At 40.3% G+C, this 17,472-nt stretch overlaps 1 protein-coding gene across 2 annotated transcripts in view; it reads left to right on the plus strand.

Annotated features, from left to right (window-relative positions):
- Positions 1-16,406, plus strand: part of sema4ba (sema domain, immunoglobulin domain (Ig), transmembrane domain (TM) and short cytoplasmic domain, (semaphorin) 4Ba) — a 41,784-nt gene extending 25,378 nt beyond the window's left edge. For both annotated transcript variants that reach the window (XM_080874464.1, XM_080874465.1), the window contains exons 3-15: positions 3,617-3,777; positions 3,980-4,042; positions 4,469-4,567; positions 5,118-5,229; positions 5,449-5,565; positions 5,817-5,974; positions 9,343-9,524; positions 9,984-10,134; positions 11,228-11,438; positions 11,517-11,632; positions 12,040-12,197; positions 12,698-12,789; positions 12,953-16,406. In XM_080874464.1, the coding sequence (XP_080730590.1) occupies positions 3,617-3,777; positions 3,980-4,042; positions 4,469-4,567; positions 5,118-5,229; positions 5,449-5,565; positions 5,817-5,974; positions 9,343-9,524; positions 9,984-10,134; positions 11,228-11,438; positions 11,517-11,632; positions 12,040-12,197; positions 12,698-12,789; positions 12,953-13,725 (2,393 nt within the window). In that variant the 3' untranslated portion in view covers positions 13,726-16,406. The remainder of the gene's footprint in view (positions 1-3,616; positions 3,778-3,979; positions 4,043-4,468; positions 4,568-5,117; positions 5,230-5,448; positions 5,566-5,816; positions 5,975-9,342; positions 9,525-9,983; positions 10,135-11,227; positions 11,439-11,516; positions 11,633-12,039; positions 12,198-12,697; positions 12,790-12,952) is intronic.
- The last annotated feature ends 1,066 nt before the right edge of the window (positions 16,407-17,472 follow it).

Raw genomic sequence — 17,472 nt, forward strand, 5'->3', positions numbered from 1 at the left:
CCTGTGGGTTAGTCTATTCAGGTTTTGTGCTCTAGGCGCTATAATATCATTAAAAAAAAACTTTTTATGATATTATAATTCTTTTTACTTGCAGAACATTGTGGAAAAAATGTACAGCAGTTTAAAAGAATCCATTTAACAAGCTGGAACCACCACTGAATGTTGAACAAATAATTGATTAATTCCGCCGTGAATCAATTAAAACGAGACTTATTGTTACATTGAGTGAATCAAATGATAATTTATGGCTAAGAGCCTGTTATCAACTGATCATTTCAGCAATAAAACTTAACTGCAAGTCATTAATAATCTGTTTTACTGGACAAATTAACTATAGCTCAGGCGGTAGACGGGATCAACTACTAATTGGAAGGTTGGCGGTTCGATCCCTGGCTGCTCCAGTCTTAGTAATACTAAGATATCAACCTCAAGTGAGCGAATGTTTGTGAATGCTAGATGGAAATCACTTAACTATAGGGGGGAGAAAAGAGCTTGTATGAATGTGTGTGCACTCCACTTTTATTGATATGATCCAAGTAGGCATGAACCTTGCTTGGACCGCTTCCCTTTCCAAGAAAACACTACCTACTCTATATAAGGTACTTCAGAGCAGCCTGCAAAAACTGGGCAGGGTTTGACACTGAGTAGTAAAACGAACGAACAGCATTTTTGGAAAAGCAAACTGCACTCTGGCGCTCTCTCAAACATCACTATCCTCGACATGCAATTCCTCGTGTAGACGGATACAAAAAAAACTGTGAAGCATCATCTGTGCCTGTTCCTTCCATTGTTCTCTTGTCTCGCGGATGCATTGTTGTTTTTGAAGCTGTCACAAAATTATCACATCACCTCATGAGTCTGGTTTGCTGCACCTTGTGCTGAACTCCTGCAGCAGAAAAGTGGGCACCACATTAACATTAGCATTCATTTGGAGTTGTGTTTCCAACCGTCCTGGGACTTTATGATTAAGATTCACTCCCCTTTTACTCCGTTTTGGACTCCAATGTGAGCAAAATGTTAGCTATTTTTCCCCAGTATTGCAGTGAAATTGAAGATGTTTTAAAAAAAAAAAAAAAACAACCAGCTTGCTGCAAATTAAACATTAATTTTAAGACTGTCCAGCCGCTTCTGTAAGCCTGAATGCACCACGTGGTCAAAAAAATGATAAAATGTACCATTTAGCAATTACCGACTCCTCAGAGAAATAAAGCATTGTCAAACAGTTGGTCGCCAATAAATGATCTTTGTTTTCCAAAAGGTATGAAGCAAAAGCTTTGTATAGCTGCAAAACCCTCCTGGATCTCTTTAATGATATTCAATTGGGAGCCTTATTGTTTCTTTTTGTCATCTGTGGTTGCTAAGTATGACAGCGGTGATTTGACTCCAGAGAGTAATTGTGTAGATATTCTCCTCTGTGAAAATCCCTCAAAGCTTTTGTTTTGGTTGAGGCTTTGGCCTTTGTCTTTCCCGCTCTGTAAATCACAGCTGAATTTGCCCACGGCTCTGTGGGGAGGAAAAAAAATGGGGGGAACAGTACCGGCATGGAGCAGCAGTCCATTTATCCTTTAATGATAGTGGGAAGGAGAGAGAATGGCCCCCGTGGGTCCATGTACAGTACATGGAGGAGAGCCTCTTGTGGTTTTACCGACAGATTTAACTACAATATGGCTCACTGTTGCCGTGGTGATGGACCGCTATTAACATGTTGTTTTCCCAAGGGAGAGGAAGTCTCTCGACCTCCTGTACCAGCACACTAAGGTGAGGTTATATTAGGTCACATATACTGCAGGGTATGTACCACATGGTGAGCCTATTGTCAGTAGAACTTAATGGCTTTATCTGGACCGGATTAGTTTAATGCGGTGAAGTGCTATAATTTTAATTATTACCACCAGCAGTAGTGGGTTTAATACAGTTTCACTCTACTGTGCATGTGATGTTGTAAATTTGAACAATGAAAAACAGTGAAAATGCATCACTGCCACAGTGGGCTGCTACTAGCAGCGACTCTCAAAGCCTTGAAACCCTACCACATTTAAATTTAAGTATATACTCCTTCATTTGGTGATTCGATGATGGCCCTAAATCTCCCACAGGTGTATTGACCCTTTGTGCCCCAGCAATTGTCTTAGAGGTGATCATTCAGAATAACTTTGTACTGATTTGTCCTTTACCTTGTCACCTGTGTACAGTGTAGATAAAGGCGCCTCATCATATCAGCTGATGTGACGAGGCGCTCTAAATGTTGTTGCTGGCTCATAGATCGGAAGTCCCCCGAATACATGAGAGTAACTTTCAAAATATTGTGATACGAATTAAAATAAGTGTGTTTTTTTTTCCTTCTTGATGAAAATATGTTAAAACTAAATAAAGGGAAAGAAAAGCAATCAAAGGGTGAAATTGCAAACTGTTTGCATTACTACCTTTTTTTGTATATTTGTAAAAGTTGCATTTACAAATTTAGATTGTGTTCCCCTCACTGTTTCAGCTTTCATTTTTTTTTTTGTATGTGCTATTTGCATTTTCTTTTTTCTGTTTTTTTCTGTAAGCATTGCATTTTGATGTGGCACTTAAAAAACTATTTTCTTATTTACTTTCTGTCTAGCTTACAGAAATGTCACAACTTGGGTATATTGTGTTATTTCTTTAACTTCATTTTCTAAATCTTTAGTATTTATGCAGCTATTAGTGTCCGTACTCTTATAGTAGGTGGGTTCAAAGAGGACTCTGTTATTTCTTTTCTTTTTTTTTACAGTTCACATTTCAAGGCCTGAGATCCTGTTTCAGAACTTCAGTGACTAAGTTTCCATTAGCTCCTGGCTTCTGTTTATGCTGGCATGCCGCTGAGGCGAGTTGTTCACGTTGTGCTGGCAGTGAAGGCCTCCAAACTGCTGCAAGTCTGAGATACACATGGGCTTTTTTAAAGCAGCGATTAGAGGGAGTTAATGGTTTAACTCTTGGCTTTAGTCAGGAGTTGTTGGTGTGGTGGAAACAAAGCAATTTATTTTCCATAGTTGATTTAAAATTATTGAACTGTTGGAGAAATATGGGGAATTTTTCTGATGAGGTGCCAGTAAGATTTGGAAGCTGTAGTTTCACGTACTGTCCAAGCAGACAGAGAAACAGGCACATTCGTTCAGTCATTTATTTATTTTTGCAAAAACCTTCAGGTTTAACAAACACTGTGAGGCCCACATTATATGTTGCTGTTCATCTCATCTACTTGATATTCTCAGCTTCAAAGTCCATCTTTTTCTGGTTCTAGATGCTGAACATGTAGTCACAAGTGAGAGCTGGGTGGCTTTCTCTTGCTTTCACCCTCATTCTTCTCATTTTCACATCAGTTTTCACTGTGTGCTAACTGATGAAGTCAAAAGTGCAAAATAGCAATGCTCATGCAGAGATAAATATTCTATCATTTAAGAAAATCTTTGTCATTAATATTAAGACACACAAAAAGTCTCATTCTGTGTTGTGATTGCACCTTAATTCATTCCCTGTCTTCAGCAGTTTATAATATAGTGATCCGTCCCCTCATTTTAACCTGGACAAGTTCATTTTTGAATTATTACATGTTTATTTTTATTCCTCTGTCTGTGTTTTTGTTTCTGTATAGATGCAAAGGAGAGAACTACCAGAAGTTTCTCAGTGAGCGGAGTCTTCAACTTTACCTCTCTGCTGCTCAGTAGCGAAAACGGCATGTTGTATGTTGGCGCTCGGGAGAGTCTCTTGGCTCTCAGCCTCTCTGATATCAGCGCAGCCAAGCTACAAAGAAAGGTAAGAGTCAGTGTGCAAGCAGCTGTGAACTGCAATACCACATAAACTGTATTTATATGAATTCATTTATGATATGATCCCAGAGGTGTAGTATACGTAGATGGCAATAAGTATGCTAAGCTCCCAGTAGTCCAAAGTGACTATAACACACCTCACTATATGATATCTACTGTATGCAATTGATGCTATTTTTCTTCTGCAGCTTGCATGGAAAACCCCAGAGAGGAAGAGAGAAGAGTGCAGTTTCAAAGGCAAAGACCTGCAGGCGAGTGAACTGATGGTTTCATACACAAGTGCCTAAACTCACACGTGGCTCAAACACGACCAGTGCTAGATGGCAAACAGATCCAGGGCAGAACCCTGGACATTTCCTCTCAAGTTGAGACTTTCCATGCTACAACAATGGATGTTTTTTCCCTCCTTCCAGTCACAGTTTTCCACTTTTTTTTATGGCAGCCCCCAGTCACAGAGCCTTCAGTAAGGGTCACTACATTAGCAGGAGGAATTAGTGCTTTTACTTTACCATTTGAAAAGCTGTCGGATGGAAATGTATTCTTACTTCTTCACAAATTTCTCTAAACTGTTCTATGTTAGAGCATGAAAAGAAAAATGACTTTCTGGACAGTTTAAAAGAAAGAAGTTGGTTAAAACAATCAGTCTAATAGAACTTTTCCCTGTGTTTCTAATACAGACGGATTGCTTCAACTACATCAAAATCTTACTACGCATGAACAGCACTCATCTGTACGTTTGTGGAACCTATGCCTTCAGCCCCATCTGTGCTTACATAGTAAGTGTTTAATGGAGGAGCATGCATCTGTTGCAGTGCCCACATTTGAGCACGCCTGGTTTTGGATATTAAAAAAAAAAAAAAATCTGTTCCATTTGTTTGTTTTTGGAAAAGCTGATTACCCCCGGTGCAAGATTTTATATCTGATTTATTTATTTGATTCTAGAGGAAGAGATGCATTCTGCTTCCTGCCTCTCAACTCACTTAGCAGTCTGGCTCAGGCTCTGCCCGGCCAGATACCATATAAGTGCATTATTTTATTATCTCCTGTGCCCTATGGGAAATGGATCAAAAATATTTAATGCACGTAATCGAATAATGTAAGAATCAATGTCGTTTTCAATCCTTTTCTACAAATCTTTTAAGGCCTTTTAGAGCAATCCATAACAAACAAACACGTGACCTTTGCTGCAGTTTCTAGCAAACACAGACTGACCTCCATTCCACTGTGAGACTTGAGTCTGCGGTCACTATCAGAGCAGGTTACAGCTCTACTTCAAACTCAGCGTGTGACATGTGATGTGTGTGTGTGTGTGTGTGTTTCCTCCAGAACACTACAGACTTCTCCCTTGTCAAGAGCGATACTGGTGAGATTGTTACAGAGGATGGACGGAACCGCTGCCCATTCAACCCTGAATACAAGTCCACTGCCATCATGGCTGGTAGGTCTCACGATGGCTGTCAGCCGCTGATAAAAATCAGGCTCGCTTAAATGTTTTGGATTTATAGAAGCCACTGTGGGAATCAGTAAAGTACTTTGGTAAATCCTATAAAGACAAACTGTGGCATAACCTCTGGATTTCATTACCGCATGTGACGCAGAAGCCCATTCCCTTGTGATAAGTACTCTTATTACGATGGTCTTCTTCACCCTGTTGCAGATGGAGAGCTGTATACTGGCACAGTCAGTAATTTCCAAGGAAATGAACCCATCATTTACAAGAGTCTAAGCCAAGGAACAGCTCTAAAAACAGAAAACTCACTTAACTGGCTTCAAGGTACAGTATAATAGCTGGAAGGCAATGTTTTTTTTGTTGTGTCTCATTTGAGATAAATGACATTGTCAAACTGCTTGCACCAAATCTACTGAATGGGAAGTTTACAGTGTGGCATCACTTGAAATGATAAATATGAAAAAGTGTGTACCTGCAGTCTGTCAGTCCCTGTTGAAATTGGACTGCGTTTGCCATGGGAATAGGGATGTCTGTCCCTAGATCCCATTGTGACAGTATTGTTGGTTTCCTTTCAGATCCAGCCTTTGTTGGCTCTGCCTACATACAGGAGAGCCTTCCCAAGGGCAACCCGGTGGGCGATGATGATAAGATTTACTTCTTCTTCAGTGAAGCGGGGAAGGAGTTTGATTTCTTTGACAACACCATTGTGTCACGCATTGCTCGTGTGTGTAAGGTGAGCGACGCTCCAAGGCAGATAGTCCATCTAAAGCAGCTTTCTTACCCTTGGGTAATGTGTACTCCCTGCTGTCTCTATAGAATTCTATTAAAGCAGGAGTTTGCTTGTTTGTTTGTGCTCAGTACCTATACAGGAATGTACAGTATGTAGTCTACTGAAAGCTGCTTATAGCTCAGAGTCCTTCTGGGCAGTGACGCACGAGCTGTTGTTACAGAAAAACATTTTTCTTGCACGTTCGCCTCAGTTTGATTCCTTTCCATCCAAATCTGCTCTCTCTGCTCTTATCATGTTTCACCAAATATTTGCGTTCAGACAGGATTCAGTATCCAACTACAAATCACTTAGGATTACTGAAGCGTGGGATCTGTGTGCAGAAATGCTTTGACACCTTCTGCGGACCTCACACAGTGTTTGTTCATTTTTAAGCATTATATTAGTATTTATGCCTTGAGAAGTCAGTCCTCCAGATCAGACTGCTGTTTGGCTCTCCTAAAACAATCACACTCACCACTGTGTGAAGAGGGTGAAAAATAGTGATGAGAGTTTGAGATGGAAGGAGGGGGGGTCCATCCATTCATTCATTCACCTTTTTTTCTCCATACATCCATTTAAAGGACAAATATTCCAATATTAATATTGACTCAGGAGCAACTAGTAAAAATAGATTAAAAAAACCTATTTTAATTAAGTAAAAGAATAAGAAGAAGGAAGTTTTAGTATTTGTTAGTTTTATACTAACATTTTATCAAAGCTTTCCTAATGAGGCATTGATGAATGTCAACAAGACTGTGAGTGAAATCCTTTCAAAATGTTTCATAGAGTAATAATTAAAAAGACTAAAGCTGACCAGTCGCGGCACATGGACCCCCTCCCTGAGCCTGGTTTTGCCGGAGGTTTCTTCCTGTTAAAAGGGAGTTTTTCCTTCCCTCTGTCACCAAAGTGCTTGATCATAGGGGGTAATATGATTGTTGTCTTTTTCTCTGTATGTATTATTGTAGGGTCTACCTTACAATATAAAGCACCTTGAGGCAACTGTTATTGTGATTTGGTGCTAAATAAATAAAACTGAATTGAACTAAATTGAATTGAAAGTTAAACCATTAAAAACTAAACTAAATATTCTTAAATAATAAAAACTGAACTAAAACAAGCAAACCCACTCTGGAAACTAACTGAACCCAAACTAAATGTCAAAACAAAATAAAAATAAAAGCTAATTAGAGAAAAATCAAAACTATTATAACTCTGCTCATGTGGCATTTTGATGATAATTTTCTCACGTACATTTAAAATATGTAACACGGAACAGATTACCCAGAAGGAAATTGGCAATAATGTTTAAGGTTTTTAGCTTCTTAAGCAGTGCTGAAGGAAATATAAAGCATAACAAAGCTTTAAAATGAGGCAAACGGTCAGTCTCGGTAAAACTTTACAGCGACGCCAGTTCAAGTAAACTATTCACGTCCAGTTTTAGTCTTCCAAAATGTGCTTCACCAACTGTGTCGGCGGCCGTCTCCATACTTGCTGTATATCCAGGTGTTTACTATTACTTTAGTTCCACTTCATCGAGGCTAACTATGGAATGATAAACAATGTTTTGGTTGAAACAAACACAACAAAGCATGTTCTCATTTGCAGGATTGTTCCGTTTCCCAGAAAGAAGCCATTACCGCCCGCCATGTTCATGGCTTTTTGAACAGCCTTTTGAACAAGGGGTGCTTTTACAAGGGATTAATGAATGGGATGCATTTTCTTCAATTATTCAGAAGTCAGTTTAAGCCCAGAGTGGCACTGAATTATAAAACTCGGTTCAGCCCAAAGGACCAGGGAATATATATGTTGCTCATTATCTGCCTGGGTTACAACAAGTAATTGCTTCAGAAGCTCAGTCTTGGTCATGTGTCATTTCCCTTTCCATCCCGTGCTGCCACTTCCTCTGATTAATGTTATGCTAAGGTGGACTCAATTGAAGCTTCATGTTAAAGACGTTTTATGTGGTTTAGGTCATTTAGCATTTCTCTTGGTCCTCTGGAGAGCTGCAAAACTGATTACAACGGCGAACTTCGAGCTTGTTAGATCTATGATAAACAGATTGTCTCTTTACAAAACTAAATTAAGCTCTTTAATTTAGCTCTTGATGTGCAATCACCTTCCTGAGACCTGTAACACCTCATCAAACAGTTATATATATATACATATCACATACTGTAAATGTCATTCACACTGAAGCGCCGAGATGTATTTACTCTCCAGTTTGCACTGATATTCTATCATACAAATCGGTGCATCCTAATTAGTCTGCATGTCAAAGAAGTCCCACATCCCTCATAGCAATTTGAAGGCTCGTGCCAAAGGCGGTGAATCACAGCAGCAGTATCAGTCAAGGAGGATTGTCAGAGAGCAGTGCTTCTTCTTTTTCATTTAAAAGCATTTGCCCTCCTCTAAGCCCCAAGTGTTTTTTTTATCTATGCCAGTTGTGATGATGTATATTGTTTTCATGACCTAGAAGTCTTCCGCCTCGGGGTTGTAACTATGTTGCAGGCACAATTGATTTAGCTCATTGTGGTTTTACGAGGAGGTTAATGTTTTTCAGTTACGTCAATTTGAACAAATTCACCTTTGGACAGGGCGCTCTCTGTTTTTGTTTTTGTCACAAAGAAGGAAAACAAAGACAGGAGAATGTATTTCCCTACACATTATAACATACAGTGTCTAAGGCAGGGATGTTAACACTCATTTTACACGGTGGGCCACATGCAGCCCACTTCGATCACTCAACCAGTGAAACTTCCTTTCCTGTCAGTGTAAAGAAGTTTAACTACACTAAATACACATTTAATCTCTGTGGTATCTTAATCTAATAAAAAAGCAGTGTAATTTCAACAACACATCTTAGTTTTTCTACATGATAGAAGTAAAGTGTATTAGCACAACTATTTGGGCTTAAATTCACAAAGAATGTCCCTTTCATTTAATTGTTTATCGGTTACTTAATTACTTTAATGTAGTATAAATGGCCATAGGGGAGGTCTTTATCACCAGGAAACGCTGTAAAACTTAAATACAGTTAAAAGTCCAATCCCTGTTTCCCCTCAATTTTCCAAACTGATGCAATGGGCCCCCAGGCCTAATGTTTGACACCCCTGATCAAAGGCATGTTATAGTATGTTTTTGCAGTGTACCATGTGGTGCATATCATCATTTCAGAATATGCACCGCAGATCTGTCAGATCCCATCAAATCACACTTGTGTGTCAAACTGTGTGAGGATATTGTCTATACTGACCTCAGGTGTCAGATCTCATACTGCAGCGCCTCGTGCTGGAAAAAAATCCCCCTCCTAACCAACAGTTATTGTGTTGCAGGGTGACGTTGGAGGTGAAAGGGTGCTGCAGAAGAAATGGACGACGTTCCTGAAGGCTCAGCTCTTGTGTTCTCTGCCCGATGACGGCTTTCCCTTCAACATAATCCAAGACATGTTTGTGCTCACACCCAGTCCGGAGGACTGGAAGAACACAGTGTTTTATGGAGTCTTCACCTCTCAGTGGTGAGAGCTTTTAAATCTTTTGATTAAGATAACAATGAAATAAATGTACAGACACCTTTAAGGTAATTATTTCACACACATGAGGGATTATAAAATGAAAAACAGTGGCATACCTGATTGTGTTTGTGAAGGCTGTGGAGATTTAAACCATTATGAACACCAGGAAGATCAAGACAAGCATCTTGATCTTACTCGTAACATTTAGATTACTAATTAAATATGTATTCAATCATGTTTCTCAATGATCTGTGATAGATGAGAATTGTTATTTAAAGATAAAATGTATGTATAAAATTTACTGTCAAGCAAAGAAGAGTGTAACAGGACTTAACTACCAGTTTTCCATCTGTTTTGGTGGATTTTCACTGTATTATCTCTATGTTTACATACAGCTTTTTTCAAGGCTTTACAAGTTTGAAAGATTGTAATCATCTGTCAATTGTTTATGTCCTATAAAAGGTACAAAGGTGCATCAGGAAGCTCTGCAGTGTGCTCCTTCACTATGGACCAGGTAGAAAAGGCGTTCAACGGGCGATACCGTGAGGTTAACCGCGAAACCCAGCAGTGGTATACTTACAACCATCCGGTGCCAGAGCCTCGGCCTGGAGCGGTGAGTGCTTTCCTGCTGCCCTCTGCTGGAAAACCCAGTAGATACATCCTGCACATGTCACTACTCTGCACTGTGTCTCTTCAGCTGCATGAGGTCTCTAGGGCTACGTTCACACTGCAGGTCTTAATGCTCAATTCAGATTTTTTGATCAAATCCGATTTTTTTTGTCTGCTCGTTCACACTACAAATAAAATGCGACAGCAAACGTGCTCTAGTGTGAACGCTCAAAGCGGCCCACATGCGCAAAAGAAGATGTCACACACAACGCGCTCTGTTTAGACCCAGAGCAAACAATATTGTTTGACAGATGGCCCTTAATATAAAGACTTTGGACTTTACGTTTCCCAATTTTTGCTTCAAGTTATTTTGTTATTTACATAATAATGTAGATAACCTAATAATTATCCTTATTGCTGTTTTAGAGAGGAGCGGTGCTTCAAAGGATAGTTGCAGATTTCTGTCATAATCTGCAGATTATACAGTACAAATAAAATGTTAACGTTTCTCCAACGTTGTCTTCCCAGCAGTTTCACCGGATGGCCAGGAAGCGTTCGCGATGTCTTATCGGGCGCTTCTCCGGCGCTGATAATTGGCGTCTGTCTTGTGTCAGTGACATAAGATGGATTTAATGGAACTTGACCGTTCAAACAGCAGTCGCTTTCTGAAACATCGGATATGTATCGGATTCAGTACCACATACGAAAGTGACCCAGATCGGATTTGAAAATATCGGATTTGTGCCGTTCACACTGTCATACCAAGATCGGATATGGGTCGCATAGGGTCAAAAAAATCGGATTTGATGTGCTTTCGCCTGCAGTGTGAACGTAGCCTAGGTTGTTCCCATTTGTGACTGCTGATAGAGGCTTGATCAGATATCTTTTAGACAGGCATCACTCGTCTCCAGGTCCTAAACATGATTCTTATCAAACAACTGTAGGTTTAATTTCCTGACTTATCAAACTGAAATCACTGAAATGACCTGGTAATAAAATAAACACACAAAGAAGTGCTGTACAGCCGCTGCAGGTTTCATTATCCAGTGAACGTATGGGGAAAGCATGTAAAGCAGTATGTTTGTTGTGTTTTCCAGTGCATCACAAACGCTGCCAGAAAACAGGGCATCTCCTCCTCGTTGCTCATGCCAGACAAGGTGCTGAATTTTGTCAAAGACCACTTCCTGATGGACAGCGTGATCCGCAGCCAGCCTCTGCTACTCAAGCGCAATGTCCGCTACACGCAGATCGCCGTCCATCGTGTTCAAGCAGCTAAAAAGGTGTATAACGTGCTCTTCATTGGCACAGGTAAACAGCTCACCGCTCACAAACACTCTTCACCTGCACCCTTGTTTTATCTGACTTCACTTAAACTCTCTTCTCCAGATGATGGGAGACTTCATAAAGCCATTAACGTCAACAAGAAGATGCACATTATTGAAGAGATGGTGCTCTTCCGTGACTCTCAGCCGGTGCAGCACATTGAGCTGGACACTGAAAAGGTACACGTGGTGTTCGGAAAGAAAACGGTCCGATTTAATTCACAGCACTTTCTCATGGTTTAAACTAATGGGCTCAGTAAATTCATTTATTGGCAGTTTAGAGACTCCATGAGCCATTAAGAGTCGCAGCCTGCAGCGTACCCCGTGTTCAGTGAGCTAATTGCGTGCAACTTTCTCTCAGGGGATCTGCAGCTGGGGTTTTAACAGCTGGATTTGTGACACTTCCTGAATCCTGGCATGTGCTTCCATACATCAGGGCAAAGGAATTCCTTTTAAAATGGATGAAAGAAGTCTACCACATTTAGATCAGGGTCACAAAGAGAGGACTCTGGATGAAAATAGTAACCCAGTATCAGTATTTGGGGCACCTCCTGACTGTCCCCTTCTTTGTCATCTGTCATCCACAGGGTCAGCTCTATGTTTCTTCTTTCTCTGAACTGGTGGAGGTCTCAGTAGCTAACTGCACTAATTATCAGAGCTGTGGGGAGTGCATCCTCTCGAGGGATCCTTACTGTGCCTGGAATGGGAAGCAATGTGTAGATGTCAGACGTGCTACACCAAACAAGTACGTATCCCGCTGCACAATATTTATTTTAGCAGCCAAGGCTTTCTGTGATCATAAACTGTACATAAAAGGTTGAAGTCCTGTTTGAAACCTCAAATTTGGCAATTTCATTGTCACCATCTTGATGAACCAGGCATGAGGGATGCTCTACCCCGAATAATCATGTATTTTACTCTAAACAGGAAAACAATTTACCAAACAAGCATCATGTTGTATTAAATAAGACTGGAAACTAGCAATTAAGACTATAAACCCACTAGGAAACTGTTTAATCCGCTTTACAATCTTTTGTTTGTGCCCAGATTTGCCCCCTGCTCCACATGAGTAAGAACACGGGTTTAAAGATCTTTCACACTGGATTCACTTTTCAGGCCCAGGGGCTCTGTCCTTCTTTTATATTCAGTCTATGCCTGTGATATGCAAATATTAGATGAGAGAGTGCATTTAAAAAAAAAAAGAAGATTATGATTATTATTTATGGTTAATTGTATGTGTTTCAGTGCCTGGCGGCAGGATGTAGATGAAGCAGACACATCAGCTATTTGCAATAAGACTGCGGCAAGTCCACGGTTTGCCAGACCTCCACCTACACGTATGTGGCCTCCTCTTCTCTAAGATTTACAGAGCACTCTCCATTTCCGTGCTATGCCTCTCAAAATGAGAGTTGATTAAAAAAAACATTATTCTGTATCAGCCGTGTGGTACAGCCTTTTTTCACGCCATACCTGACTCATCTACGCTTTGACTTTCCGCAGGGATGTCGTCATGCCAGGTGATCATTATCCCAGCCAACACATTCAAAGTACTGCCCTGCAACCTGCGCTCTAATTTAGCTGAAAGGAAGTGGGAGTTCGGTGAGAGCGCAGGTCATTTCCATTACCCCAGCCCAGAGGGGGGACTGGTGGTGGTAGCTCAAGCGGACAAGCAGGAAACATACGAGTGCTGGTCAGTGGAGGAGGGCTTCAGACAGCTGCTGGCAAACTACTGTGTGAGAGGCGAAGCCAAGGAGGAGAGCACCACCTTGACAGGCCGTTCACGTACGCCGCAGATCTCACAGGAGGAAATCATCATCCTGCCAGGGGAGGCCCGCTCGCCGCAGATCAACACAAAGACCTACTGGAACGAGCTAATCGTTGTATGCGCCCTCCTGGTGTTTTCCCTGGTAGTCTTCTCCCTTTTTGTGGTTTACAGGAACCGTGACCACATGAAGTCCATGCTGAAGGAGGGAGAGTGCCCGAACATGCAGCAGAAGAAGCCCAGAATAGTGGGGAAACCCGCTGAAAACTTGCCGCTCAACGGCAACACAGTCACAACCTCAGCTTCGGATCACAAGGGGTACCAGACCCTTAATGACAACTACATCTGCAGCACTCCACCGCACGAGTGCTCGTCACCTGATAACAGCAAGAGCTTCTCTGAATCGGAGAAGAGGCCTCTGAACTTAAGAGAGAGCCACGTGGAGATTTCACCCACGTGCCCCCGGCCTCGAGTCCGGCTGGGCTCCGAGATTAAAGACTCTATAGTGTGAGGCAGGCTTCATGTTATATGGAGTGACTGCTTTTGAACTCAAAGGAAAGAGTGCACTTGTTGAGAAAGACAAAAACATAAGAGGGAAAAATCAGCACTCTCGTGGAGAGACTTTACATTACACAGATTTTGCACTCTCTCTCTCGCTCCTTTTTCTTTCTTTTTTAATTCTGTCGATGTGGTCCATGTGCGTTTTATTTCGTTTTCCTCTCACCCTCTTATTCAAGTGCATTTGAAGCACACTGAAGAAGCTCCGGCTCGCCTTCAGACTTTCACGTACGGCTCACGGGAATGTAACGAGCATTGACATGGCATCGTGACCACGATTTAGCGAACAGATTTCAGAGAGTTGCCTTTCACAGTCCGTCCATATGACATGCCGGTAATACTCTGAAAGGCAGAGTGATGCTCGAACACGACGCCTGACGCAGTGTTTGCTGATTTATTTTCATTCTGCGAGAGTTTAGCCTTCACTGAGGTTGTGCACTATGTACTGTACTGTAGCAAGGTAAAGCAGAATCCACACGAACAAGTCAAAGACAGGCAAGATATACATACATATATATTAAAAAAGTCCTGTAATGTTTCTTACAGGATAGCCTGTGTACATTCACACAAGTACACTCATTATTTTAGAGTTAATTCAAACACAGCAAGAACAAAGAAATCTGAAAAGATGAAAGCAGAAATGCAGAAACTCTTACCACCTCAATCACTGCACTCCAAGAAAAGAGAGAAATGTGCTTTTTAAGTATTGCCATCTTTACTAGGTATACATATTTGTCTGATGACAACTGACTTTAAGTTGTTAGATTTGTCTTGGTTTTCTTTCACCAAATATGATAAAAGGGAAGGGAGGGGGACTCATTCCAGGTATTATCACGCTATTCTTCATGAGATAGGCAGTCTATGCAAAGCAAATAATGTGAAGTGGGGTAAACACCGAGAAACACCTCACCTTGAGACTGAGTAAGCACAAAGGTGTTGGCACTGTTAATTACTTTAGATACAGTGGCACTACAAACACACACCCACGCAAAGAGACGCACACTCATTACACCGCAGTCGCAAGTATGCAAGAGATTTTAGCTATTTTGGTGCGTTTTCTGGAGAAAGATGATGCAGCTCTGAAAGGCTGGCGTGACAAAAACAGACGATAAAAGACGAGCGTCCGGAACGGTAATGTTAAATTTGCGGCAGGTCATTTATTGCAGCATGATGAAAGGTTATCAATATTTATTATCGTCATTATTAATATTATTATTATGTGGCCAATAGGTTATTTTATGGAGACATTTTTTCACAGCTGTTCTGTCACTGAATCATACTGAATCTAAAACAAACACCTAAAAATAATGTGATTTCAATAACACACCTGTAGACTGCCACCTTTGATATAAATATAAACTGAAGAGTGTTGATGAAGAAAACAGCCTCTTAGGTGGTTGTAAAGGCAACCATTAAGGCAATAACTCTCATTGTCATTCAGTAATAAACAGGGGAATTGTTCATTTTACTGATTTTTCTCGCTTTAATATAACTAAATCAGATGATTGCGTAACTTGAAAGCGTTTCTCATGTCATCCAATATTTTTTTATTCTTACTTGAGTATGGCTCTAGTATTGTGATCCAGCCAGCAAAATCAATACTTCACAACAACAACAACAACAACAGAAAAAATGCGTACCTGAAGGGAAGGCATATACATCGTGACTCAGAAAGCACAGGATTTGCACATCATGTTAGGAGCCTTAGTACACTGCAGGTTATGGATTTGGTTACAAATCTGCCTTGGGGGGAGGGGTGGGAATGGAGAATGCCTTCTGAAACAATAATCAAGAGATGTGCCTCTTGGGGATAATAAACTAACCAGGTAGTAGTGCTCTGGAGTCAAACGCTACACTGTAGGTGTGACAGGACTGGCCATACGTAAAAAACAAAACGTCAAAACCGTGAATACGTGTAATTTAATTGTGTCAATGTTGTACAATACGTGCTCATGAGAGGTGTCGTTTTATTTTACATTTTTGTTAGGGTGGCTTCAAGCGCAGTCAGGGATTCTATTTTATTCTTAAACTGTAGTGCATAAATAACCACTGGCTGATTTTTCTTTTTTTTTTTAAATATTAAAAAAAATATAAGCATTAGTATTATATTACATTTCCTATAAATGGCACTGCAAAACTGAATTTCAAAGACTAGTCAGCTATATTCACTCATGCAATATGAAAGACTCATGCTTTGACTGTTATTAAAAACAACAAGTGGCAGCTTTTGGTGAAGCGGCTGTCATCAGAACAATATTAAATTTGCAAAGCGCAGAATAAATACGGCGTGGCAGTGATTTAGTCGAATATGTGCAGGTACTGAATATGTTTTTCTGTATTTGAATACAAGCCTACACTATTAATGCCACAGTGAAAGTATCGTCGTCTGCTCTCACTTATTGAACCACTATAGTCGGGCCTTCTTCTATTTGTGACAGTACAAGTTGCTCAGACTCTTGTCAACATGTATTGTAAGTAAACAAGTTTTTATGTAAAGTTGTTTTGTAAATTCAGCTGCCAATGTAAAAAATATTGTGAATTGTATTTTTTTGTATCATACATCACTACTGTTTTCTTTCTTTTTGTATTGTATATAAAAAGCACTTTATTTTAATTTTTCAAATAAAGATAAAATGGAGATTTTTGTTATTTGAAAGGCTCATGATTTCAGTAGGTTAACCATTTCCTTTCAGACAATGGTGCAGGTTTTTGCAAGAGCGTTGTAGTGGGAGACCTCAAATCTGGGTTTTAATGGGTCCATATGCAAGAAATTTTATTTTTTACCATCTAACATTTGATGCAAATACCAATTTGTATCATTTTCTGGTAGAAATTTGTTTATTTAACCTCCAGCTGGTTAAAAGGGAGCTTTCCTTTCCCACTGTTCCCAAGTGCTTGCTCATTAAGGGCTCATTTGATTATTGGGATTGTCCCTGTGTTATTGTAAGGTCTTTACCTCACAATATAAAGCGCGTTGAAGTGACTGTGAATCATGGCCCTAGGTCCGATTTAAATCGCCCCTCGCTCCTACCTTAAAATGTATTATTTATGGACTGCCATCATAAACAGAATAAACTGTAATTTCTTCTTTTACTGCATGGCGGCAGCACCATCTGATATGTTGCAAATAATAACTACATAAATGCTTTATAAACTCATACAATAGTAAGTGCCGTTCAAAATTAACCTGAGATACTGATATTCAGCAGCTTTACCAAGTTTCAGGTATTCCAGCTTGAGTTGGTACTAGGGCAACCAGGGAAACATCCCCCACACCATTATACCCCCATCAGCCTGAACCACTAATTACCAAGGAGGATGGATTCATGCTTTCATGTTGTTTACCCGAAATTCTGACTATACCATCTGAAAGTTGCTGCAAAAACAGAACAAAGCAATAGTTCCACTTTTCTCTTGTCTCATTTTGGTGACCCTGTGTGATTTATAGCCTTAGTTTTCTATTTGTGGCTGTCAGGAGCAGAGGTCGGTGTGATCCTTTGCTGCTGTAGCTCACCTGCTTGAAAATTCATCATGTTGGGCTCAGAGACGCTCTTCTGCATTACTTCGTCATAACATGGTTTATTTCCTGTTTTCATACTATTAGCTTGAAGCAGATATTTATCTTTCTTGGTACCTAAAACCATGTCATAGTCAAAGTCACTTAACTCACCCTTCTATATTCAGATACTCATTTTGAACT

This window comes from Rhamphochromis sp. 'chilingali' (assembly GCF_963969265.1).
Source record: "Rhamphochromis sp. 'chilingali' genome assembly, chromosome: 2".
Lineage (NCBI taxonomy): Eukaryota > Metazoa > Chordata > Actinopteri > Cichliformes > Cichlidae > Rhamphochromis > Rhamphochromis sp. 'chilingali'.